This window comes from Delphinapterus leucas, chromosome 3 (assembly GCF_059928025.1).
Source record: "Delphinapterus leucas isolate spDelLeu-1000000601 "Yukka" chromosome 3, BTC_Dleu_Yukka2, whole genome shotgun sequence".
Classification (NCBI taxonomy): Eukaryota; Metazoa; Chordata; class Mammalia; order Artiodactyla; family Monodontidae; genus Delphinapterus; species Delphinapterus leucas.
The window spans coordinates 119,418,447-119,446,179 of NC_143131.1; the positions used below are offsets into that span (position 1 = coordinate 119,418,447).

The 27,733-nt window shown below is 43.4% G+C and overlaps 2 protein-coding genes and 1 pseudogene across 6 annotated transcripts in view; all 3 read left to right on the top strand.

Annotated features, from left to right (window-relative positions):
* The window catches only part of LOC111183016 (protocadherin gamma-C3), a 110,171-nt gene that overhangs the window by 13,743 nt on the left and 68,695 nt on the right, over positions 1-27,733 (top strand). Inside the window, exon 1 of one of the 5 annotated variants that reach the window (XM_089909408.1) lies at positions 7-4,913. The exons of 3 other annotated variants lie outside the window; for them this stretch is intronic. In XM_089909408.1, coding sequence (XP_089765534.1) covers positions 2,490-4,913 — 2,424 coding nt within the window. In that variant the 5' untranslated portion in view covers positions 7-2,489. One more of the 5 variants, XM_089909405.1, reaches the window with a different exon arrangement.
* On the top strand, positions 8,329-15,482 carry LOC111182993 (protocadherin gamma-B5 pseudogene; annotated as a pseudogene).
* LOC149749674 (protocadherin gamma-A12-like) lies at positions 15,619-26,208 on the top strand. The gene has a single exon (XM_089909410.1). It carries the CDS (start codon positions 17,228-17,230, stop codon positions 19,685-19,687), a length of 2,460 nt encoding a protein of 819 aa, XP_089765536.1. The 5' UTR covers positions 15,619-17,227; the 3' UTR covers positions 19,688-26,208.

Here is a 27,733-nt window from a genome sequence, read left to right on the forward strand (position 1 = left end):
TGAGTTCTATTTTTGTTCCTTTTCTATCCTTTAAAAATTATGGTTGGTTTTACTTTTAGGTTTGCAGCATGTTGGTGGAAACTTAATTTTTTCGCTTTTCCCTCCATTTCAATGACATTTGCTTCTTGCTGAAACATTGAAGAATAGAACTTGATGGTTATTAAGGCTGATTTGTTTTTACTTTCTGGTAACTATTCACCTAATCCCATGAAGGTTTATTGTAATAGGCTGTTATGAGTAGCTTCACGGAGTCTTGTATTTTATAGTTTTGTTACTGACAGTTCCTAAGAGAGGACTTTCATACAGTAGTGTCTTGTCAATTTGTGTGCTCTCCTGGTGGCTACATGTTGAAATCCTAGCCCCTTAGACAACCCTACCTCTTGCTTTGAAGGCAGGTCTGGTAAGAATAGGTAAATGTCAGAAACAAGTGTATTAGCCTCACTGGAAATCCTACCCATTTTCAATAATATTCTATTAACAATTCATAACAATACAATGTGTGCTTAAATTTTTTCAAGTGTAATCATACCTGGTAACACTGCAGCGTCCATTTTGCCTGTGATTCCAATTTCATACTGTCATGTGGGAGACATACCATTTATTTATTTATTTTGGCTAAGTTGGGTCTTCGTTGCTTTGCGCAGGCTTTTCTCTAGTTGTGGCGAGCGGGGGCTACTCTTCGTTGTGGTGTGCGGGCTTCTCATTGCGATGGCTTCTCTTGTTGCAGAGCACAGGCTCTAGGCGCATGGGCTTCAGTAGTTGTGGCGCTCGGCCTCAGTAGTGTGGCTCACTGGCTCTAGAGCGCAGGCTCAGTAGTTGTGGTGCACTGGGCTTAGTTGCTCCGTGGCATGTGGGATCTTCCCGGACCAGGGATCGAACCGTGTTCTCTGCATTGGCAGGCAGATTCTTAACCACTGCACCACCAGGGAAGTCCCAGAAGACATACCATTTGAATTTTACTTTCCTTGCTCAATAGGGATTCCAGAGAGCCTGTAGAAACAAATTTGGGGTTCTGTTCTCTCTTTACTTTTGGTTAAATTTTCCAGTTTCTAGGGATGAAAAAATATATATATATATAATTTGGGGAGATAGAGTGGTACATGTTCCCAAGTACAGGGGCAAACATGTGTGCCAAAAGCATTTCGGTGACTCTTTATATAGAGAAAGAAATGTCCACCTGAAACTCTCTGAAATTTAAAGTCAAAATAAACTTAAAGTCAAGAAAGAGATATCATTTCTGTATGAGATCGGAATACAAGCAGAGAAGTACATAGAATTATAAACAGATGGTCAGTGGAGTTACTGATGAGCCCATTTAGTTAAGTGAAGTTAGTGATGTATTTGGTTTGATCTCTTATAATTTATTACTAATATTCTTCTAAACTAATAATGGTAGCGTAAAGTCAAATCACGTCCTAATGTGTTTCAAAATATTTATGAGACCATGACTTTTTTCATGTCATTCAACTTATGTTCAAGGATATGTCTGTGGAAGGAGAGCATAGTTATTATCTTTAGAGTCACAGTTATTAACTTTTATTTTTTAACTTTTAAATTATTGAAACTTATTTAAAATTTCTGACCATGAGAGTCAAAATTAGTATGCATCTATTTCAAATAATTCTATTATTTTGAAAAACACAGGTTAAAAAAAACTACTCTTTTGGCATGGTAACTATTGTAAGCAAGTGTCTTAAAATATAATTATTTAAAAGCAATATAGGACACCTTAGATGATTGTAATGAATATGACAGTGTTTGTATTCTGTTTCCTAAATATGGGGGGATGGATTAATACTTTTCTAGCCAAATATAAGCCTGGATTGAAGACCAAAAAAAAAAAAGGTTTTTGCTTATCTTTAGTACTTTCTTTTGTGGATAATTAGTCTTAAAAGCAGCAACAGTGATTGCCTCTGGATGGAAGAACTGGATAGCAGTAGGCAATGGAATAGGAGACCTACTTTTCACTCTACATTCTTTTGTGCCTTTTAGATTTTGAAAGAAATATTTCGACCTATTCAAAATATATGTAAAATTTTAACATATAAAATATATAATAGTTTTGACCATGTGAAAAAAATGTTTCATGGTGAAAACGGAGTCACCGAGGAATAAGATTCAAATATTTTAGCGGCGGTCATCCTGCGTTTAAAGAAAAAGACTTCCTTAAATAGAGCAGAGAAAAACTAAGCTGCCGTTCCACACGGAGCCTCTGGGCGCCGCTGTCGGCCAGTGCAGGGCAAGCCTAGTAGACGCCCGGGATTCCTCAGCCTGTAGCCAGGGATTTCCAGAGCAGCCACCAACACAGAGAGAAGGAAACCCGCTTACACGCTAGGGCTCCTGGCCGCGCAGACTCTCCCCAGCACAAACGGATTTCCAGCCCCAAGCCTGGGGGCTCCGCCTGTCCTGAGCCAAATGCGTTACCAGTGCGCCAGTGTACACTTTCTCCAACTATAAACCCTGGGACCCAGCGAGAACTAGAGCGCGCAATGGGAGGGAGCTGCACGCAGAGACGTCCGGCCGGCCGGCGGCAGGTACTGTTTCCCTTCCTGCTGCCTTTGTTCTACCCCGCGCTCTGCGAGCAGATCCGCTACTCCATTCCCGAGGAGCTGGCCAAGGGCTCTGTGGTAGGGAATCTCGCCAAGGATCTAGGGCTCAGTGTCCTGGATGTGTCGGCTCGAAAGCTGCGAGTTAGCGCGGAGAAGCTGCTTTTCAACGTAGACGCGGAGAGTGGGGACTTACTTGTGAAGGACCGAATAGACCGTGAGCAGATATGTAAAGAGAGAAGAAGATGTGAATTGCAGTTGGAGGCCGTGGTGGAAAATCCTTTAAATATTTTTCATGTCATTGTGGTTGTTGAGGATATTAATGACCATGCTCCTCAATTCCATAAGGATGAAATAAACATAGAAATCAGTGAATCTGTCAGTCTAGGGACGGGAACAATTCTTGAGTCTGCAAAAGATCCTGATATTAATATTAATTCACTGAGCAAATACCAACTAAGTCCTAATGAGTATTTCTCGTTAGTGGTGAAAGACAATCCTGAGGGTGGCAAATATCCAGAACTGGTATTGAAGAAGACCCTGGACCGAGAAACGCAGAGTGCTCACCACTTGGTGCTGACAGCCTTAGACAGCGGGGATCCGCCGCGAAGCGGCACCGTTCAGATCCGAATCCTGGTGGTGGATGCCAACGATAATCCCCCTGTGTTCAGCCAAGATGTGTACAAGGTCAGCCTCCGGGAAGATGTGCCCCCAGGTACCTTCGTGCTGAGGGTGAGCGCTACTGATCAAGATGAAGGCGTCAATGCAGAGATCACCTACTCATTCCTTGGTGTGGCTGATACAGCCCGGCACGTGTTCTCTCTGGATTCAGCTACAGGAAACATTATAACTCATCAACCCCTGGATTATGAAGATGTGAAAAGATATGCCATGGATGTAGAAGCAAAGGACCGAGGATCCCTCTCTACACAGTGTAAAGTAATTATAGAAGTTTTAGATGAAAATGACAACAGCCCAGAAATAATTATCACTTCTCTCTCTGATCAGATTTTGGAGGATTCCCGGCCAGGAATGGTTGTAGGTCTCTTCAAAACACGGGACCAGGATTCCAAGGAAAATGGAGAAGTCACATGTAATTTAAGTAGAGACATTCCATTTAAAATTCATTCTTCTTCTAATAATTACTACAAGTTAGTAACAGATGGGGTCCTGGACAGGGAACAGACTCCGGAATACAACGTCACTATCACAGCCACTGACAGGGGCAAGCCCCCGCTCTCCTCCAGCGCTACCATTATCCTACGCATCACCGACGTCAACGACAACGCTCCTGTTTTCCACCAGGCCTCCTACGTAGTCCATTTGGCCGAGAACAACCTGCCTGGAACCTCCATAGCGCAAGTCAGCGCCTCCGACCCCGACCTGGGGCCCAACGGCCACGTCTCCTATTCCATCCTGGCCAGCGACCTGGAGCCGCGCGCGCTGTCGTCCTACGTGTCCGTGAGTGCACAGAGCGGCGTGGTGTTCGCGCAGCGCGCCTTCGACCACGAGCAGCTGCGCGCCTTCGAGCTGACGCTGCAGGCCCGCGACCACGGCTCGCCCACGCTCAGCGCCAACGTGAGCCTGCGCGTGCTGGTGGGCGACCGCAACGACAACGCGCCCAGGGTGCTGTACCCGGCGCTGGGGCCCGACGGCTCGGCGCTCTTCGACACGGTGCCGCGCGCCGCGCAGCCAGGCTACCTGGTCACCAAGGTGGTGGCGGTGGACGCCGACTCTGGACACAACGCCTGGCTGTCCTACCACGTGCTGCAGGCCAGCGAGCCCGGACTTTTCAGCGTGGGGCTGCGCACGGGCGAGGTGCGCACGGCGCGGGCCCTGGGCGACAGGGACGCGGCCCGCCAGCGCCTGCTGGTTGCTGTGCGCGACGGGGGACAGCCGGCCCTCTCGGCCACCGCCACGCTGCTCCTGGTTTTCGCGGACAGCCTGCAGGAGGCGCTGCCGGACCTCAGTGACCACTCTGAGCCCACTGACCCCCAGGCTGAGCTGCAGTTTTACCTGGTGGTGGCCTTGGCCTTGATCTCGGTGCTCTTCCTCCTCGTGGTGATTCTAGCCATTGCCCTGCGCCTTCGATGCTCTTCCAGCCCCAGCGCTGGTGGGGGCTGTTGTGGGTCTGTTCTCTGCTCCAAGTCTGGTCCTGAGATTCCTCCCAACTACAGTGATGGAACATTGCCCTATGCCGATAATTTACGTGTGCCTGGGAATCAAACTAATCCGGAATTTAATTTTCTCACATCTGTTGAACATTGTCCTGCCACACAAGATATTCTCAACAAAGATAGCTCTTCAGTGCTATTGGCTAGTGTTTTAACTCTTAGTGTTGAAGCGGATAAGAACGCTTTTAAACACGTAAGTATTTAAAACCATGCTTTTTATATTCCAATGTGCCAATATATTCTAATATAGCACTGTTATTTCGAGTTTCTAGATTCCCTCTCTTGATGAAGTTCCTAAAATCTAATTCAAACCTATGGGTATTACTATTAAGACTAAAGTTTACAATGCTGCATTCCCTCTACCACTCAAGTGCATTTTAAGGTAAAATATATAGAGCACTCTCAGGTCAGTTTTTCATGAAATAGAACACCTTTTAATTAAGGATATGGAATACAGTTATATATTTATATTGTGGTATTTTAAATGACAACCCTAATGCCATCCAAATTTTCTCAAACATTTTATCTTTATTTTACTCAATAAACATTGGTAAGAATTATAGTCATAATCCTAACTGTTGATTTTGTTGGAACCGTGCTAGTTACACAACCACAAATGCTGTTCCCTTCAGTCAGTAAAAATCAGGAGGAACCAAATCTAACCTGCAAGTTTTCAGTTCCAGTAGTATTTGAATTTTTTTTAATTAGCAAGCCTTTTAAATAATCACTCTTTTCATAAGTGCTCTTGGTAAACCTTTAACATCCCATTACATAATACTTTATTGTCTGCAATTTTAAGCTTTACAAATACTTGTGATTCTCAAAGAGGTAAGTGTGATAACTTCAGGAACAGCAACATTAGTTGAGTTTTTCTTTCTCGTTGCAATAATAAGATTGGGCTCTAGGCGCCGCTGTTCACCAATTAGGGAAACGGGAAGCTGCGAGCTAGAGTCCCTCCCTCCCCTACCTCTACAACACAAAGCAGAGTGAAGTGGATACTCACAGATCGTGATGCTGGAAACTTAAAAGTACTTCTCTTCGCTCTCTAATATATTTTGGATGTACTTGGCGAGTGACTGTGTAGATGCATAAGCTGCATCTTAGAACCAAACAGCTCAAGAAACCGCGGAATATAGGCTCAGCCACTGCCATGGCGAATCGGCAACTGCTCCTGGACCGCAGCGGGCTGGTCCTACTGTATATTTTCCTGGGGACGCTGCGGGAGTCTGGGGCTGGGCAGATCCGATACTCGGTGCTGGAAGAGACAGACAAAGGCTTCTTCGTGGGCAATATTTCCAAGGACCTGGGGCTGGAGCCCAGGGAGCTGGCGGAGCGCGGAGTCCGCATCGTCTCCAGAGGAAAGACTCAGCTTTTCGCTCTGAATCCGCGAAGTGGCAGCTTGATCACTGCTGATAGGATAGACCGGGAGGAGCTCTGTGAGGCGGTTTCCTCCTGTTTTTTAAACCTGGAGATACTTGTGGAAGATACCCTTAAGATTTACGGAGTGGAGGTGGAAATAATGGATATTAATGATAACGCCCCCAGCTTCCGGGAGGAGGAAGTAGAGATAAAAGTCAGTGAGCATGCAACTCCGGGATCGCGATTTCCTCTTCCTAATGCTAGGGATCCAGATGTGGGAATGAACTCCCTCCAGCGCTACCAGCTCAACCCTAATAATTACTTTTCTTTGCAAGTGCGAGGCACAACGGATGGGGCCAAGAATCCTGAGCTAGTGCTGGAGGGGAGCCTGGACCGGGAAAAAGAGGCTGCTCACCATCTCCTCCTCACAGCCTTAGATGGAGGAGATCCCATCCGCCAGGGCACTGTTTCCATCCGCGTGGTGGTTCTCGATGTAAATGACCATATCCCAAAGTTTACACAGTCTGTATATGGAGTGAGTGTTCCTGAGAACCTCAGCTCCGGAACTCGGGTGCTTATGGTAAACGCAACTGATCCAGATGAGGGAATCAATGGGGAAGTGGTATATTCATTCCTGAATATGGAAAGCAAAGCTTCTGAGATATTCCAGTTGGATTCTCAATCTGGAGAAGTCTTAATACAAGGTTCTCTGGATTTTGAGAAATACAGATTCTATGAGATGGAAATTCAAGGCCAAGATGGTGGAGGTCTCTCCACCACTGCTAAGATGTTGGTCACAGTTGTGGATGTGAATGATAATGCTCCAGAAATAACTATCACATCTTCTATGAATTCAGTGCTGGAAAACTCTCCTCCAGGTACTGTGATTGCTCTTCTAAATGTGCAAGATCAAGACTCCGGAGAAAATGGTCAAGTCTCCTGTTTCATTCCTAACAATATGCCTTTTAAATTAGAAAAGACTTATGGAAATTATTACAAGTTGATAACAAACAGAGCACTGGACAGGGAGCAGGTACAGAGCTATAATATAACATTGACAGCCACAGATCGGGGAAGTCCACCCTTGTCTACAGAAACTCATATTTCACTGAATGTAGCAGATGACAACGATAACCCGCCCACTTTTGCTCACTCCTCTTACTCTGCCTACATTCCTGAAAACAATCCTAGAGGGGCCTCCTTCTTCTCGGTGACTGCACTCGACAGGGACAGCAAAGAGAATGCCCGGGTCACTTATTCTCTGGCAGAGGATACCCTCCAGGGAGCACCTCTATCCTCCTACATCTCCATAAACTCAGACACCGGCATTCTGTATGCACTGCGCTCTTTCGACTATGAGCAATTCCATGAACTGCAGTTGTGGGTGACAGCACATGACAGTGGGAACCCACCGCTCAGCAGCAACGTGTCACTGAGCATATTCGTGCTGGACCAGAATGACAACGCACCCGAGATCCTGTACCCTGCTGTCCCCACAGATGGCTCCATGGGCGTGGAGCTGGCACCCCGCTCCGCAGAGCCCGGCTACCTGGTGACCAAGGTGGTGGCTGTGGACAGAGACTCAGGCCAGAACGCCTGGCTGTCCTACCGCCTGCTCAAGGCCAGCGATCCAGGTCTCTTCACGGTGGGGCTGCACACGGGCGAGGTGCGCACAGCGCGGGCCCTGCTGGACAGAGACGCGCTCAAGCAGAGCTTGGTGGTGGCGGTCCAGGACCACGGCCAGCCCCCTCTCTCTGCCACCGTCACACTCACTGTGGCCGTGGCCGAGAGCATCCCTGACGTCCTGGCTGATCTAGGCAGCCCTGAATCTTCCGCCAGCCCCGACGACTCAGGCCTCACACTCTACCTGGTGGTGGCGGTGGCTGCGGTCTCCTGCGTCTTCCTCGCCTTTGTCATTGTGCTGCTGGCGCTCAGGCTGAGGCGCTGGCACACGTCGCGCCTGTTCCAGGCTTCAGAAGGCGGGTTAGCGGGTGTGCCCGCCTCTCACTTTGTGGGCGTGGACGGGGTGCGGGCTTTCCTGCAGGCCTATTCCCACGAGGCCTGGCTCACCGCGGACTCGCGGGGGAGTCACGTGATCTTCCCGCAGCCCAACTACGCGGACACGCTCCTCAGCCAGGAGAGCTGTGAGAAAAGCGAGCCTCTTTTGATAGCTGAAGATTCAGCTACCGGTTTAGGCAAATGTGATCCTACCAGTAATCAGGTGAGATTTATTTCCTGCCTCCCAACTGTTGATATCTCTGCACAGGTCTTTTAAGTTACTTTTTTCCGAGCCTGTTATAAAAACTGTTTGGGGTGGAGCATATGTTCTTATATATTTAAAGCGAAACGTGAGTTTCTGTAATTTACCTTTCATCAATTTTCAGAAAGGTTTTGTGAAAGGCTTTTTTTTGGGTCTTGTCAGCTTCTTTTGTTTGTTTCTTTGTTTTAATTCAAAGGTCCAGTTCAGTTATCATGGCTTGCTTTGTTGTAAGTTGAATTTTAGTAATATTTTTCTATCACCAGTGTCTGACTATCAATGTAAACTGGTTATGATTCAAATTAATGATTCATAAACATCAATTCGACCTCTTATTGCCTCCACTGATCTATAATTACATTCTACCATTATTTGTTTTACTTCTAATGTTCACATTTGAGCCTGTTGATTCAATAGCCTACTTACTCTAGCTCTTTTTCTATAATACATATGCACACACATTCACACATATACACTTTTACACACATACGCTTCTCTCTGAGCACAAAACAATTCTGTTTTGATTTTTGGTGGCTGGTAATACATTTAGATCCTGTTGATTATTTCAATTTTGTCTCATTTATTTACCCCACCAAAACAAGGCCTACTGACTACCTTTTAGATATGAGGGTCTCTTGGGAGTGGAAATATAGAGCACACTTTTTCGTCTTAAGTTCTAGACATCTTTTCTACTTCTACAGTGAAGTCATTAGATTGTTCTGAAGAAATAGTTGAATTGTAGAACTGGTGTTTTTCTTTTATTCTTTTACTTGTACTTTAGCGTCTGTGTATTGTTGAAGGTTTTTTTTCGTTTTTTGAGGAACACGGGCCTCTCACTGCTGTAGCCTCTCCTGTTGCAGGTTTTTTTTTTTAATGTAGTAAATTCTCCTACAGAAATAGCTTTTAATTTTGATCCAGTCCTTCTCAAAAAGTTATTTTCAAATCTGCTGGACATGCTTCCATTTTTCAGATTTATTTGTATGGAACAGTTTGTGAATATAAGAGGTGGAGTGGATACTTAGAATCCATGAGACTGACTGAGCTGGTATTCCTCTGGATATCTTTGTTTGTTTTCACTATGCTTAGGAGTCTTGGATTCCCTTTTTTCATTTCCTTTGTAAACTCATTTTTTAAAATTTTATTGTGGTTGATTTACCATGTTGTGTTAATTTCTGCTACACGGAAAAGTGATTCTGCTATACATGTATATCATCTTCTTCATGTTTGTTCCTGTTGTGGTTGATCACAGGATATTGAATATAGCTCCCTGTGCTCTACAGCAGGGCCTTGTTGTTTATCCATCCATCCATATAATAGTTTGCATCTGCTAATCCCAAAATACCAATCCTTCCCTCCTCCACCCCTTCTTCCCCTTTGCGACCACAAGTCTATTCTCTAAATCTGTGTGTAAACTCATTTTAAACATTGAAGTACAGTTGATTTACAATGTTGTGTTAGTTTCATGTAAACTCATTTTTAAAATATAAGTATACTCGATTCTTATATTCAGAACCAACTTGTTATTGAAGCCCTGATAGTTACCTAATAATGTGTTATCTGCAGCAATGTTTAGGAAAGTCAAGGGGGGGAAGGAAACTTATCTGGGGTATTGATCTCAGGAATCATCTCCACAGTCAATTCAGCTCAGCACTCTCACACCACTTCTAGATATTTGGTGCAAATTACTTGCATGTTCATGTTCCCTTTCAAGATATCCCTTCTCATTTCAGAATTGACCTTACTATAGTTAACTAAAAATTGAGTATCTAATGTTTGGACAAAAAGAATTTCAACTGTAGGAAAGGGAAGTCCTGCAACAGATGCCTAAAGTTGTCTTGAAATCAAGAAAGATGTTAGTGTTTTGAGCATCTAGGGATAGAATTTATGCTTATGGGATTCCAAACTGAGAAAAAAGATTTAAGGCCTTTTACTTGAACTGAAATTAGATGAATAAAAAGAATATGAGGTGTTTGCTGGAAGAGGGAGGTTGTTTCATATTTTTTTTAACATAGTCTGAACTTGTTAGGAGTTGGCAACCAAGATCTTAGAGAATAAAAAGGAAATGTTGGTTTTGACACTTGAGATTAAGAAGGTTGTTTTGATTAGCGGTAGTGATAAAGTTCTGTTGAGAGGCAACGTATGGTACAGTTAAATAAAAGGATAAAAATAAAACCCTCCCATTTCACGTCATTAAATTCCTATAGTAACCTACTAGGGTATGCTTTTATATTCTCTTTATGATGAAAGTGTAAAACACTTCATAATCCTTTTCATAAATCTCTTTTATAAGTAACAAGAAGAATTTATGGTATTGGCTATCCTTATCCTGAGTAAAACCTATACAGCTTTGATCTCTCCTCCAGTTTCCTCTGATGAAAGGAGGAGGAAAATCATACCCATATCAGATTGAAGATAATACTGGGTGTCATTTCATGGCTGTCAAAATTTCCTCATACCACATGGTGGGGCTCTTTTTCCACGTGGTCTTTGTTCTAAATCTGGAGAGGAGACTTTGCCTTGTTCTTCCAATATGTGCCTTGCCTCTAATGAGAAAATGACAAGCTTTTCTCATTACTAGGTTAATGGCTCTTCTATAGGATCCCGTCTCTAAGGAACCCTCTTTGGTAGTAAACACTGGAAAACAGACCTATCCAAAACTCCTAAACTGCCTCATTCCCTATATACATCAGTTCAACATATCTGTTGGAATACCAAATCCCATTATTTACAAGGCTTCTGACTGCAGTTTTCTAAATAGGCTCCAAGGGCCGCTGTTGGCCAATGCGCTGCAAGAGCTAGCGTCCAGTGTCTACCCCAGTGATTTCTTGTGTAGTCACAGAAGCAAGTCGGAAAGGAGAGTAGCCTGGACTCAGGCTCTCTACTTGGCAAATCTGATTCCAGAATACAGATTGGGATGTGTTCAAACTGGGAGCATTGAGTTTTCTATGTAGTCGATGTAGGTATTTTAAACGAAATTTATAAATCATCTTTTCTTAACGTTGGAGCCTGCAGCATGCACAGAAGGATGGGAAATAAGGGGAAGCAGAGGAGCGGTACCCAGCGGGGGCAAGTAATCTTCCCTTTCTTGATGCCTTTGTTATGCGGGGCACTCTCCGAACAGATCCGCTGTTCTATTCCAGAAGAAATGGACAGAGGCTTTGTGGTGTGGAATCTCGCTGACGTGGGGCTGCATCTACGGGATTTATTGACCCGCAACCTCAGAGTTAGTGCAGAGAAACAATACTTTACTGTAAACATGGAGAATGGGAAAGTACTTGTGAGTGACAGAATAGATTGGGAGTCACCCTGCCCCCAAAACCCTCTGTGTGTCGTGCCTTTAGAAATTGTAGCAGAGAATCCTCTAAATGTTTCTCACGTAAACGTGATGATAGAAGATATAAATGACAATCCACCTCATTTTCCCCAAAATAGCATTGTTTTACAAATCAATGAACTTGCAATTCCAGGAACGCGGTTTGGCCTGGAATCAACTATAGATGCAGATATAGGGCTTAACTCTCTGCAGAGGTACCAACTCAGCTATAGGGAGCATTTCTCTCTGATGGTTGAGGGTAAGACTGAAGGCAAGAATTCCCCAGAATTAGTGCTGGAGAAGCCTTTGAACCAGGGACAACAGAGCTCTCACTTCCTGGTCCTGACAGCAGTGGACGGGGGTGATCCGGTCTGAACTGGCAAACTCAATTCAGGATCAAGGTCACTGATGCCAACGATAACCCCCCAGTGTTCAGTCAGGATGTGTACAAAGTTAGCCTGCGTGAGAACTCGCCCCCAGGCACCTTGGTGCTAAAGGTGAAGGCCACTGACCAGGATGAAGGCATCAGTGCAGAGATCACCTACTCCTTCAAAACACTATGAGATATTGCAAATATGTTTGTGCTAGATCATCAAAGAGGAGAAATTAAATCCAAAGGCCCTATAGACTTTGAAAGCAGTAGCAGTTATACTATAAGCATAGAGGCCAGGACGGTGGAAGCATAGCCACCGAGTGTAAAATTATACTGAAAATTTTAGATGAGAACGACAGTGGCCCAGAGGTGGTTTTCCCTTCGGTGTCTAGTTCCATAACCAAGGTTGCAGAACCAGGAACTGTGATTGCTTTGTCCGCAACATATGACAAAAATTCGGGAGAAAACGGGGAGGTCACATGTCTCATAAAAGAGAGAGCTCCTTTTAGAATTGAATCTTCCGCCAATAATTACTACAAGCTTGTGGCAGATGGGGCCCTGGACCGGGAGCAGACCCTAGAGTACACAGTCACCATCGCAGACACCGACAGGGGCAAGCAGCTACTCTCCTCCAGCGCAAGTGTCACTCTACACATCAGCGACGTTAATGACAGCACTCCGGTTTTCCACCAGGCCTCCTACGTGGCCGAGAACAACCTGCCTGGAGCCTCCATCGCGCAAGTCAGCGCCTCCGACCCCGACCTGGGGCCCAACGGCCACGTCTCCTATTCCATCCTGGCCAGCGACCTGGAGTCGCGCGCGCTGTCGTCCTACGTGTCCGTGAGCGCACAGAGCGGCGTGATGTTCGCGCAGCGCGCCTTCGACCACGAGCAGCTGCGCGCCTTCGAGCTGACGCTGCGGGCCCGCGACCACGGCTCGCCCGCACTCAGCGCCAACGTGAGCCTGCGCGTGCTGGTGGGCGACCGCAACGACAACGCGCCCAGGGTGCTGTACCCGGCGCTGGGGCCCGACGGCTCGGCGCTCTTCGACACGGTGCCGCGCGCCGCGCAGCCCGGCTACCTGGTCACCAAGGTGGTGGCGGTGGACGCCGACTCTGGACACAACGCCTGGCTGTCCTACCACGTGCTGCAGGCCAGCGAGCCCGGACTCTTCAGCGTGGGGCTGCGCACGGGCGAGGTGCGCACGGCGCGGGCCCTGGGCGACAGGGACGCGGCCCGCCAGCGCCTGCTGGTTGCTGTGCGCGACGGGGGACAGCCGGCCCTCTCGGCCACCGCCACGCTGCTCCTGGTTTTCGCGGACAGCCTGCAGGAGGCGCTGCCGGACCTCAGTGACCACTCTGAGCCCACTGACCCACAGGCTGAGCTGCAGTTTTACTTGGTGGTGACCTTGGCCTTGATCTCGGGGCTCTTCCTCCTCGTGGTGATTCTGGCCATTGCTCTGCGCCTGCGACGCTCCTCTAGCCTGGCCACCTGGTGCTGCTTTCAGCCTGATCTCTGTTCTAAGACTGGTCCAGGGGTTTCTCCGAACTACAACAAGGGAACCTTGCCTTATTCCTACAATCTGTTACGTTGACGATTCTCAGAAAACAAGGTTCAGTTTTCTCACCATGACCCCAGAAATGGTGCCCCCGCAAGATCTTTCTAATGAAGCTCTTTTAGTAGTAAGTGTCACTGAGGAGAATAACAAGTTAAACTGTAGCTCTGTTGCTTCCATTTACGTGAGTTTCAATGAATGCCTTTCATCTGCATATGGGTTTGGTTTATTTTTTAAACCAATATTTAGGAAAGAAAATCTTAAACAGATTATACCTACTATCACTTCAGTTTTGTTTGCCCTCTCTCAGTCCTTTCTGTCCCTTTCTCAGTGGGTCAGTAACTCCATTATTAACCCTCAAGTATTTTAAATATTTTGACAATTTCATGAGTTATTCTTTATCCACAAACAAAATCTCTCTTACTGTGAGAAGTGGGTATTATGATGCCGCTGCCATTCAAATATTTTAATGGAAGCATAATATTTTTTTCCTGTGGGCGTTTCTCTTATTCAGAACATCAATATCTTGGCATATAAGGCTTTTCTTAAGGCTTTTCTTTACTCTAGGTACAATTTGCTAGGGATTCTTTGAGTGCCATTGAATAGATCAGTTTTGTGCCCTACCTTTTCTCAGAGCTACCTGTAGATTTCATCCCAGTGTTAAAGATATTATTTTATGGTATACCTGCCAAACATGTTTATCCTCAGAATCTAAATATTTACACACATGAAAGCACAACAGTGAGGATTTTTTTCCTGTATTCTGATGGGCTTCCAATGTATTACCAGTGAATCTCAGTAACTGGAATTAGGTTTGTTTCCCAGAAAAAGGTAAGCTTATAATATTCTTTGGGTTCTAATTTTCCTAAACAATCTCTCTCTCTTTTTTTTTTAAATTGAAGTATAGCTGAGTTACAATGTTGTGTTAGTTTCTGGTGTATAGCAAAGTCATTCATATACCATATATATATATATATATATTCTTTTTCATATTTTTTTCCATCATGGCTTATTACAGGGTATTGATCCTAAATATTCTTTTTTTTATTCTTTTTAAATTTTTATTTATTTATTTTTTTACATCTTTATTGGAGTATAATTGCTTTAAAATGGTGTGTCAGTTTATGCTTTGTAACAAAGTAAATCAGTATACGTATACATATGTTCCCATATCTCTTCCCTCTTGCGTCTCCCTCCCTCCCACCCTTCCTATCCCACCCCTCCAGGCGGTCACAAAGCACCGAGCTGATCTCCCTATGCTTCCCACTAGCTATCTACCTTATGTTTGGTAGTGTATATATGTCCATGCCTCTCTTGCGCTTTGTCACAGCTTACCCTTCCCCCTCCCCATATCCTCAAGTCCATTCTCTAGTAGGTCTGTGTCTTTATTCCTGTCTTACCCCTAGGTTCTTCATGACATTTTTTTCTTAAATTCCATATATATGTGTTAGCATACGGTATTTGTCTTTCTCTTTCTGACTTACTTCACTCTGTATGACAGACTCTAGGTCTATCCACCTCATTACAAATAGCTCAATTTCGTTTCTTTTTATGGCTGAGTAATATTCCATTGTATATATGTGCCACATTTTCTTTATCCATTCATCCGATGATGGACACTTAGGTTGTTTCCATCTCCGGGCTATTGTAAATAGAGCTGCAATGAACATTTTGGTACATGACTCTTTTTGAATTACGGTTTTCTCAGGGTATATGCCCAGTAGTGGGATTGCTGGGTCATATGGTAGTTCTATTTGTAGTTTTTTAAGGAACCTCCATACTGTTCTCCACAGTGGCTGTATCAATTTACATTCTCACCAACAGTGCAAGAGTGTTCCCTTTTCTCCACACCCTCTCCAGCATTTATTGTTTCTAGATTTTTTGATGATGGCCATTCTGACTGGTGTGAGATGATATCTCACTGTAGTTTTGATTTGCATTTCTCTAATGATTAATGATGTTGAGCATTCTTTCATGTGTTTGTTGGCAGTCTGTATATCTTTTTTTTTTTTTTTTGTGGTACGCGGGCCTCTCACTGCTGTGGCCTCTCCCGTTGCGGAGCACAGGCTCCGGATGCGCAGGCTCAGTGGCCATGGCTCATGGGCCCAGCCGCTCCGCGGCACGTGGGATCTTCCCAGACCGGGGCACGAACCCATGTCCCCTGCATCGGCAGGCGGACTCTCAACCACTGCGCCACCAGGGAAGCCCCAGTCTGTATATCTTCTTTGGAGAACTGTCTATTTAGGTCTTCTGCCCATTTTTGGATTGGGTTGTTTCTTTTTTTTGTTATTGAGCTGCATGAGCTGCTTATAAATTTTGGAGATTAATCCTTTGTCGGTTGCTTCATTTGCAAATACTTTCTCCCATTCTGAGGGTTGTCTTCTGGTCTTGTTTATGGTTTCCTTTGCTGGGCAAAAGCTTTGAAGTTTCATTAGGTCCCATTTGTTTATTTTTGTATTTATTTCCATTTCTCTAGGAGGTGGGTCAAAAAGGATCTTGCTGTGATTTATGTCATAGAGTGTCTGCCGATGTTTTCCTCTAAGAGTTTGATAGTTTCTGGCCTTACATTTAGGTCTTTAATCCATTTTGAGCTTATTTTTGTGTACGGTGTTAGGGAGTGATCTAACCTCATACTTTTACATGTACCTGTCCATTTTTCCCAGCACCACTTATTGAAGAGGCTGTCCTTTCTCCACTGTATATTCCTGCCTCCTTTATCAAAGATAACTAAATATTCTTTTGAAATATATTAGTAGAGTACTACCCTTATTTCAAGCAAATGCTAGTTGGAATGCTTCCGTGTTGTTCTAAAAATGTTACTGTGTCTTCTTCACTTGATTTCCCGCGAGGCGTGATTCTGGTAATGTGTACAATCAAGTTTCTTATTTTTAGGTTTCCATATTATTGTGAAAATTTGATTTTAAAATGTTAAATGTCAACCACATGTTAAAGTAGTTCTTCCATTTAGGCAAATTTAAAATATACCAAAAAATTTTGCCACAGATTTTAGCTGGGTGAGAATTTTTAAATTATTCTATTATATAATTTCTCAAAACATGAAACTCCTAAGGAGATTCCCATAATAGGTGTGTATGTGTGGTGGGGGTGATATCAAAGCAGGTGCACTAAAATATACAGCTAAATTTACTGTGTATAGAAACTTCAAATTCATGTAAAAGCTCATTGGAAAGATCAGATATACGCCTACAGGTACAGAAAATAATCTCAAGAAAGTGACTCTGTATGAAAACTCTAGGGAAATAAAAAGAAGCTCACTGAAATTCCAAGTAAGATGAATATTGTAGTTTTGGTTGGCTCCACTTCCATCCCTATCTGGAGAACAGTAGGTGGAGCTATTTAAGGTCTGAAAACCAAAATCCTTTCCCGGAGATCAAGATTGTGCAGTAATTGGTTAGGACTCTGAGCGCCGCTGTTCACCAATCAGGGAGAGAAAAGCAGAGAGAGATCCTGCTAGGCGGGCACTCGCGTTGAAGCACAAAGCACGGATAGAAACTAGCCATCTCCGGGATTGTGAGCAAAGTGATTGGAAGAGCTCGGGTCCCCCAGCTGTCGGATTTTAAGGACGGATGAGCTGATCCGGACTTCGGTGATCAAGGGAAGAATTGGAAATAATCCTCAAGGAAAGTGACAATGATTCCTGCGCGACTGCACCAGGACTGCAAAAAGCTGGTCCTGCTGGGAGTTCTCCTGGGGGTTCAGTGGGAAACTGGATGCACCCAAATCCACTATTCGGTTCCTGAGGAGCTGGAGAAAGGCTCTAGGGTGGGGAACATCGCCAAGGATCTGGGGTTGGAGCCCTGGGAACTGGAGGAGCGCGGAGTCCGCATCGTCTCCAGAGGTAGGACACAACTTTTTGCTCTGAATCCGCGAAGCGGCAGCTTGGTCACTGCCGGCAGGATAGACCGGGAGGAGCTCTGTATGGGGGCCATCAAGTGTCAACTAAATCTGGAGATTCTGATGGAGGATAAAGTGAAAATATACGGGGTAGTGGTAGAAGTGAGGGACATTAATGATAATGCCCCGTATTTCCAGGAAGGTGAATTAGAAATAAAAATGAGTGAAAATGCAGCCACTGGGATGCGGTTCCCCCTTCCCCACGCTTGGGATCCGGATATAGGGAAGAATTCACTCCAGAGCTATGAGCTCAGTAGTAATACTCACTTCTCCCTGGACGTGCAAAGCGGAGCGGATGGTAATAAATATCCGGAATTGGTGCTGGAGCGCGCCCTGGACCGCGAGGAAAAGGCCGTTCACCACCTGGTTCTCACGGCTTCCGACGCGGGCTATCCAGTCCGCACTGGCACCGCGCGCATCCATGTGATGGTCGTTGATGTGAACGACAACGCACCAGCGTTTGCTCAGTCCGAGTACCGTGTGAGCGTTCCGGAGAATGTGGCCGTGGGCACTGAGCTGCTTCTGGTAAACGCCACCGACCCTGACGAAGGAGCCAACGCGGAAGTGATGTATTCCTTCCGGTATGTGGACAACAAAGCGGCCCAACTTTTCAAGCTAGACTGTAATTTAGGAACAATTTCAACAATAGGGGAGTTGAACCACGAGGAATCAGGATTCTACGAGATGGAAGTGCAAGCAATGGATAACGCAGGATATTCTGCACGAGCCAAAGTCCTCATTACAGTTTTGGACGTGAATGATAACGCCCCTGAAGTAGTAGTCACCTCTCTCTCCAGCTCCATTCTGGAAAACTCTCCCAGAGGGACGTTAATTGCCCTTCTAAATGTAAACGATCAAGACTCTGGGGAAAATGGACAAGTGATTTGTTTCATCCAAGGGAATCTGCCCTTTAAATTAGAAAAGGCTTATGGAAATTATTATAGTTTAGTAACAGACACACTCCTAGACAGAGAACTGGTTCCTAGCTACAACATCACGGTGACTGCCACTGACCGAGGAAGTCCGCCCCTGTCCACGGAAACTCACATCACCCTGAACGTGGCAGACACCAACGACAATCCACCCGCCTTCTCTCGTGCCTCCTACTCCGCATATATCCTAGAAAACAACCCCAGAGGAGCGTCCATCGTCTCTGTGACCGCCCATGACCCCGACTATGGAGAGAATGCCCGGGTCACTTACTCCCTGGCGGAGGACAGCCTCCAGGGAGCTCCCCTGTCCTCCTACGTCTCCATAAACTCAGACACTGGCGTCCTGTATGCGTTGCGCTCCTTCGACTACGAGCAATTCCGAGACTTGCAGCTACAAGTGATGGCACATGACAGCGGGGACCCTCCACTCAGCAGCAACGTGTCGCTGAGCCTGTTCGTGATGGACCAGAACGACAACTCGCCAGAGATCCTCTTCCCCGCCGTACCCACCGATGGCTCCACGGGCGTGGACCTGGCACCCCGCTCCGCAGAGCCCGGCTACCTGGTGACCAAGGTGGTGGCTGTGGACAGAGACTCAGGCCAGAACGCCTGGCTGTCCTACCGCCTCCTCAAGGCCAGCGAGCCGGGGCTCTTCGCGGTGGGGCTGCACACGGGGGAGGTGCGCACAGCGAGGGCCCTGCTGTACAGTGACACACTCAAGCAGAGCCTGGTGGTGGCGGTCCAGGACCACGGCCAGCCCGCTCTTTCGGCCACGGTCACGCTCACAGTGGCAGTAGCGGACAGCATCCCCGACGTCCTGGCTGATCTAGGCAGCCTTGAGTCTCCCGTCAGCCCCGACAGTTCGGGCCTCACGCTGTACCTGGTGGTGGCGGTGGCTGCGGTCTCCTGTGTCTTCCTCGCCTTTGTCATTGTGCTGCTGGCGCTCAGGCTGAGGCGCTGGCACACGTCGCGCCTGCTCAAGGCTTCAGGAGGCGGGTTAGCGGGTGTGCCCACGTCTCACTTTGTGGGCGTGGACGGGGTGCGGGCTTTCCTGCAGACCTATTCCCACGAGGTCTCGCTCACAGCGGACTCGCGGGGGAGTCACGTGATCTTCCCGCAGCCCAACTACGCGGACACGCTCATCAGCCAGGAGAGCTGTGAGAAAAGCGAGCCTGTCTTGCTCTCGGGCGATTCCGTGTTTTCTAAAGATAATCGTGCATTAATTCAGGTGAGTGCATATCAAACATTCTCCTCTGAGCTTTGAGCAAGATATCTCTTATTACAGGTAATTAGTATTTATTCGGAATTTATAAAACAGACAGCAAGAAATTTTTATAAACATTGCAGACACCATTGACAACCGGGTCGACTTCCTTCAGGCTTTTCCTCACGTCTATTTATAATAATTTTTAAAATGTATTTTTGTATGTTATATATAAAATTTTATATCCATTTTATACAGTACTTTTTAATACTCTATATAATTTTTCTAATTTAATTTACCAACTGTACAGCTCTTCCTGCTTTTGATTGCTCTTTTTATTTCCCATCGGCCGTCCAGCAGGTTTATGTTGAACGTCTGATGCCAATTTATCTGTTAAGAACACAGATTCTTCTAGAGGGGATAAATCTAATTCAATCAAAAGTATATGAATGATATTTTAAATAAACTATTATAAATAGAGCGGCTTCTGACTACACATGAAATTGCCTAACAAATATATGAATTGCGTTTAGTTTCTTTTCAAATGCAATAATCCTGGTTATTAGGGATGCATACATTATACTTTCTCAGTGTCCTAAGTTACTTCATGGTTTCACATCATTCATGAAATTCCAAATATCGTGAGTTTATTTCTTATGCATTTAAAACGTTCTCACTGAAATATGCACGGTGTAAATGTTGTCATGAGGAAAAACTGAAGAGATTGTTCATTTTTCATCCCCATTATAGAGTTCAGGAATACAAGTCTATATGTGTTTCCAGTTTAGATATTTCTTTTGCCCATTATCCACACTGACGATATTATGGTGACTCTGTGGAATATTCAGAGTTAACAGATTGTGTTTTGAGCACATTTTTGATATCGTGGTAAATTTGTAGTAATTCTTCTTATTTAAAATTTCCCATAATTCTCACACACGGACAATTTTCTTGAAAATGCACAGATTCTGTTTCCTGAGAACCTTACACTTATTGTAGAATGTTGAACAGAAATCAAATGCTAAAATATATTATTCTTGGGAAAGCATTGCTGTAACCTGTGAGAAGCCTGGTTTCTTTTGGTGAATTCTTTTTTTTTTTTAAGGATTTTTAAAAAATTAATTAATTAATTAATTAATTAATTTTTGGCTGTGTTGGGTCTTCGTTTCTGTGCGAGGGCTTTCTCTAGTTGTGGCAAGCCAGGGCCACTCTTCATCGTGGTGCGTGGGCCTTTCACTGTCACGGCCTCTCTTGTTGCGGGGCACAGGCTCCAGACACGCAGGCTCAGTAGTTGTGGCCCATGGGCTCTAGAGCGCAGGCTCAGTAGTTGTGGCGCACGGGCCTAGTTGCTCCGCGGCATGTGGAATCTTCCCAGACCAGGGCTTGAACCCGTGTCCCCTGCATTGGCAGGCAGATTCTCAACCACTGTGCCATCAGGGAAGCCCTCTTTTGGTGAATTCTATAAAGGGGAAGGAAATCATAACATCCTAATTATTTTCTCCTGACTTGTTGCCTATCTGTTTTCAAAAATACAATAGGTAATTAAAACCAAGACTTATAAAAGAGATTGAAAACGATTTGGAGAATGAAAGATAATCAAGTTGCCCTAAAATGAAGCAGTTACTGCTACTGAAATTCACATGTCACTTTATGCTTCTTGACAGCCAAGACAAAAAAAGGAAATTTAAAATAAAAAGGAAATATAGAGTGGATCTATTTGCCTTATTTTTTTTAAGAAAGTTTTTTTTTTAAACATCTTTATTGGAGTATAATCACTTTACAATGGTCTGTTAGTTTCTGCTTTATAACAAAGTGAATCAGCTATACATATACATATATCCCCATATCTCCTCCCTCTTGCGTCTCCCTCTCACCCTCCCTATCCCACCCCTCTAGGTGGTCACAAAGCACCGAGCTGATCTCCCTGTGCTATGCGGCTGCTTCCCACTAGCTATCTATTTTACATTTGGTAGTATATATACGTCCATGCCACTCTCTCACTTCATTCCAGCTTACCTTTGCCCCTTGAAGGAAGTTTTTGAGCATATCTAAAATGGCAAACTTCATATTGACATTAAGTTCCAAATGGAATTTGATAAGTAGTGCTTTCTAAATAATACCAAGGAAAACAGAGAGAAATGTAACTTCTGTTGTTTTGTAAAAGCTATCAAAATGTTTATCACGTGGCCAGTTTTCTTGTGGTTGTTGATTCAAAATGAAAGACGTAACACACAATAGAAATTATTTGGGAAGCTAAACTAGTATAGTCCAATTACGCTGACTTTGTTCATGTAACTTGATTTAGGGACAAATCATTAAGAGCTAGGGCAATGAATAGTGATGACCCTTAGGCTGTATCTCAGGTATCAGTGATCTCAATTATGCTTCCAGTATGAGCTAAATTGGCTTCATTAAATAGTTGCTGAGTGAATGAATGAACAAATGTATGTGCTCTGGGGATTACCTAATATCAGTATTCCAAGATGTAGTGTGACAGAGAAACAGCAGCTATGTAACGAGGTAACTCCTAACTGTGTGACCTTTGATGTTATTCAATTGCTTTCAGCTTCAGCAAAATAGGGATTGCAATATGTAATTTGAAAGATTGTGGTGAAGCCTAGTGATAACATATAAACCGTCTGGTTCATAATATGTACTTAATTAACAGTAGTCCTTTTTTTTTTTTAACATTGTTGATAGAAAAAGGAGTCCTGCTTTCAATATCAGTACACTTGACATTCTGTTGGGAAAAGTAATAATGATTTGTGTACTCCTCCAGACAATACAATGGGATGACCTGTGAGTGGAAGTAAAACTGCTCTAACAATTTTATGAAAGCTACTGTAAAAATCTTAAGTGCTTAGGCACGTTCTTGATTGAGAAGGCCCTGTTTGGGGTCATGAAAGATAGGGGGAAGATTGTTTTTGATGAGACAATTTTATGAATGTTAATTTTTCTCTCTCTGAATGATAGTTCAACTTAAACAAGGGTCCTGTGTAACTTATTATTTAAGGACCAATTTACTCCAATAGAATTGCTAGGATGATTTAAATGGAAAATGGATCACCAAAATCTGAAAGCTGGAGCTATTTGGTTTTGGCCACATGAGAATTTAAGTTAATGGCTGCACAAAATATCAATCTTAGCTTTAGGATATTTGTTGATAATTTAGGATTGATAATTAGGTTATTTGTTGATTGGTTTTTTTAGAGTAATTGGACAATGGGCTTGGATTTTATTTCCTCTGGTTTCAGTAATGAAATTATGTCAAGGACTTTTCTTATCTTCCTTTGTGTTATATGGAAGGTGGGTATGCATTCACTTAATCTAGTTAAAGTATTCAGCTATAACTTAAAAGTTGTAGCTCCTCTATTTTATAGCACCTAAAATTGGAATGTAACCTATCATCGTTCTTCCCCCATTTCCATTCTATAAGAGATACCCTCCTTGAAGCAGCAATGGCCTAGGATCCTTGCTGAGTCTGTACAACTTGTTGAGACTACTCAACCCATAGATTATTTTAAGCTGCATTAGAAGACTAATGATAAACGAGTGGATTGTATTACAGTTTTCTCAGTTATATGTCACAGAGTATAGCTGTGATCATGAATTGATTAGTTCTGGTGAAAAATCTGCTTTTTCCTTATGCAAGATATCAAGTTCAAGAAAGTAAACGCCTTCACATTAAATATGTGCCTCTTTGTATATCTATTATACCTCAATAAAGCTATTTTTAAAAATTTTAAGCAAACACATAGTTGTGACGGGATGTTGATCAAACTAATGACTGTATATATTAGGAAAGAGACAGATTTATTCTCTAATGTTACACTTGGAGTTCATTTTTAGGAAACCATACCTAATGAAAAGTTATCAGTAACAGAGCACACTCTTTAGGACACATTTTTAAAACACTGATAGGAAAAGATAGCCAATGGCAAAGATAATTGAAAAAACTCTTTGATAGAGGATACGTTTTCTGGATACCAAATTGGAAGAGCTCTAGTTCAGGAAGATGTGATGAAATTGCCATCAGATGGACCATAGAGGAGATAAAATAATTTATCTATATGTAAAAAGAAATCAGTACCTCCACAATTTCTCTGAGAGAAGCCATAAAAAGATCTACTATGTTTAATAATCATCGAGGACAGGCATAATTTCTTAGTTCATCTTTAAGTCTCTGAAGAATTGCACACAGTGGTTTGTATACCTTCTAAATACTCAAAAAAACGCTTGATTCAATGATTAGAAAGTAATCTCTTGGGGAAAAATCATAGTGCAAATCCATTTTACGTGTGCTTTCCCTCTACATCAAACTCCTAATAAGAGCCAACTCTCTGATCTATCTGTATAAAGATAAGGAACTGAAGATTTATCAAATTTTTAAAATAGGTGCCACAATCCATAAGATTTCTATGTTGTGAAACTTGCTAGAAGCTTTCTATATATTTATAGCTGAAGATCCAACCAATAGTTCATCCTGAGACTGTGTATATGAAAAGAGTAAAGCCTTTTCCCCCACCAAAAAATAAAAATAAAAAGAGAGATTCAATCTAAAAATACTCTTAAATGTCTAGAAGAAATAAAAAGAAGTCATTGCTTTGGTTTCATATGCTGGAGTCATTGAGAATATAAACTTCGAAGAATATTTAATTGCTTGAATAAAACTGTACTACTGCTTCTCAACTTGCAAATTCCAGTGAGAAACATCTTTCTCTTTGCTCTCAATTCTTCAGAACCTTGACCTCTAATTTCTTCAGGTTGCAGTTCTAGAGTAGAGACGCAGAGCAGTGCTATCAGCCCATGTAGAAACAGAGGTAAACAAGGAGATCCCATAATATTTCCGCGGGGTGACTTTCCTAATCGCACCTTGCCAGAGATCTGGGGCTGGGTGTCCAGGACTTAATGGGCTCAGAAGCTGCAAGTTAATGTGGAAAAAGAATACCTCACTCCAAGTGAAGAAAGTGGGGATTTATTTGTGAGTAACAGGATGGACCTGGAGCAGATATGCCAACATACTATACTTCGTATCATACGTTTATAAATGGTAGTTGAGAATCCTTTAAATGTTTTTCATGTTAATATAGATAGTCAAGATGTAAACGATAATACTCCCCAGTTCAGCAGGAGTGCTATTGAGTTAAATATGTGAGTTGATCCAGCCTGGAGCAAGGTTTGCAATAGTACCTGCAAAAGATCCTGATGATGGAAGCAATTCCTTTACAAAGTTATCACCCTAACAGCAACTGTATATTTGTCTTCCAAGTAAAATAGACCAACAGTGGAAACAAATAGATTGAACTTGTGTTAGAGAAGCCACTAGACTGGGAAAAGCAGAGGTCGCATCACTTAGTCCTGACAGCATTAGATGGAGAGGAGCACCAGAAACAGAGCCACTCGGATCCCAACCCTGGTGGTCGACGCCAACTACAACCCCTCAACCTCCAATTTCAGCCAGAATGTATACAGGGTCAGCCTTCGAGAAGACATGCCCCTAGGCACCTCCATGATGAGGCTGAGGGCCACTGACCTGGACAAGGGCATCAAAGTGGAGATCAAGAATGTCTTTGCAGCCCAGAGTACCCATATCCAGTTTGGCCTTGATCATGGTAGAGGAGAAATGAAAACCTTAAGTACATCGGAATATGAAGAGATTAAAAAGTATTCCATAGTTTTTGAAGGAAGGAATGGGGGTGTGGGGGGGGATTGGTTTCCCAGTGTAGTTGGGATCAAAATTCTAGATGATGATGACAAAGTACTGGAGGTTTTTTTTTTTTAGCCGCGACTGGCGGCTTGCAGGATCTTAGTTCCCCGACCAGGGATTGAACCCTCGACCTTGGCAGTAAAAGCGTGGGGTCCTAACCACTAGACTGCCAGGGAATTCCCCCCAGAGATTATTTTTACTTCTATTTTCATAATAATTCCTGCAGATTCTGCACCTCAGATAGTAACTGCTCTGTTTAAAACAGGATCCAGATTCAGGAGAAAACAGGGAGGTCAAATGTTTGGTACAAGAAAATACACTTTTTAGAATTGAATCTTTCACCAATAATTACTACAAGCTTGTAACAGATGGGGCCCTAGAGTGGGAGCAAACCCTGGAGTGCAATGTTACCATCACAGCTGCTGACAGAAGTAAGGCACCACTCTCCTCCAGCAGAAGCATCACACAGCACAGTGGCGATGTCAACAACAATGCTCCAGTTTTCCATCAGTCCTCCTAAGTGGTCCACGTGGATGAGAACAACCCTCCTGGCACCTCCATTGCCCAAGTCTGCACCTCAGATCCCAATCTGGAACCCAATGCCTGTATCTCCTACTCCACCATGCTATTGAGTTAAATACTCAATTCAAATACTTTGAGTGAATTTGAGCTAGCACAGAATGCCAAATCGAGACATTCCTTGTAATCAGGTAATTGTACAAATGGATCCCAATAATGGTAGTGTGGCATTTCACCAAACTTGCAGTTTATAAACACTTTAAAAATTATGTACTAACAGTTGCATATAAAATTCCCCATTATATATTTTACTGTCAGTCGTTTTGGAAGCTTGCCGTCTAAATATAGCAACAACGACCACACACAAAAAAGGAAAAACAATTACCTTTGGAAAGTGAAAATACGTAAAATGGATAATATGGAAACACTGAAAAGAGTGAAAGAATTACTGGTAAGTCAAAAGAAAGAGAATATTAGGAGAAAGATGCATTAGAATGCGTCTAATTGGTTAGTCACGGTAGGGTTCCTTGTTGGTGTGGGTTTTGTTGTGCAAGATATGTTAATTTTATTATAAATTCCACCTGGCTGTTGGTCTCCAAAAGGAATTCAACAAATCAGATAATTTGGCATTTTCAACCTGGATTCTGATGCTCACCTGAAAAGTTTGCTAAAGCTTGGAAACCAAGAAAAGGCAAGCATCTCAACATATACGTGTCACTTTCATTTACTGGCTTTACCTTATTTAACATTGTTCTGGCAGTACGTTAGAGGAGGCAGTGAATATTCCTGGTGAACAAGGGGCACTTGTTTTATACCTACTGACTCTTCTTTTTACATTTTTTAAAGTAGTTTTTGCATATGTGGTATGAGGCAGCGATTCGGTGAGGTAGGGGTTAAGGTTCTTTTTTCCCATATGGATGCCCAGTTTTTCCAGCATCACTTGTCAAAAAACTTTTCCTTTTCCTATTGAATTGCTTTGGTACCCCTGTTGAAAATCATTTGATCTATATATATGGGTCTATTTCTAGACTCTACATCATGTGCCATTGATCTATCCATCCCTTTGCCGATACCACTCTGTCTTGATTATTGTAGCTTTATAAGTCTTGAGGTCAGGTAGTAAGTCTCCCAAGTTTTTTCTTCTTCTTTAACACTGTTTTGACTATTCTTAGTTCTTTACCTGTCCAAATAAATTAAAATTGTCTTGTCACTCTCTAGAGGGGAAAAGCCTGAAGGGATTTTGAATGGGATTGATTGCCTTGAAACTATAAATCTACTGGTGGAGGGGTCATCTTAACCATATTGAGACTTCCAATCCAGGAGAATAGTATATATTTCATATTTCCATTTATTTAGGTCTTCTTTAACTTCTCTCAGCAATGTTTTAGGTTTTGTATATCTTTAATTAAATTATTCCTACACATTTGATGCTTTTGGATGTTATCGTAAAATGTATTTCTTATTTCATTTTCTGATTGCTAGTTTACAGAAAAACTATTGATTTTTGTATATTGCATATGCTTTTGAAAAACAAGAGGTGTAGGGTGCTCTATTCTCATACTGAATGAGAATATAATGTAAGAGAATATAGTATAAGCTTAAATCACCTCTACGTAAGTTCAGCCTTACATTCTGTGCAGGAGTAGGTTGGAAGAGTCCACCCCCAAACAGAGCAAACACTAGTGTCTGTCCCAAGTCTAGTAGAGTGGATCATTCATTCATTTCTGTAACAAATATTTATTAACTGCCTATTATATGCAAGGCATTGTCCTAGGTGCCAAGGGTGCATCAATGAACAGGCAGATATGATTTCTGCAATTAATGGGCCCCCATTCTATGATATGATCTTTTACAAGCCTGATAAATGCCACCAAGGAGAA

Excerpts from the sequence above, each read along its gene's own strand:
- LOC149749674 (XM_089909410.1), top strand. The coding sequence starts at position 17,228 with ATGATTCCTGCGCGACTGCACCAGGACTGCAAAAAGCTGGTCCTGCTG.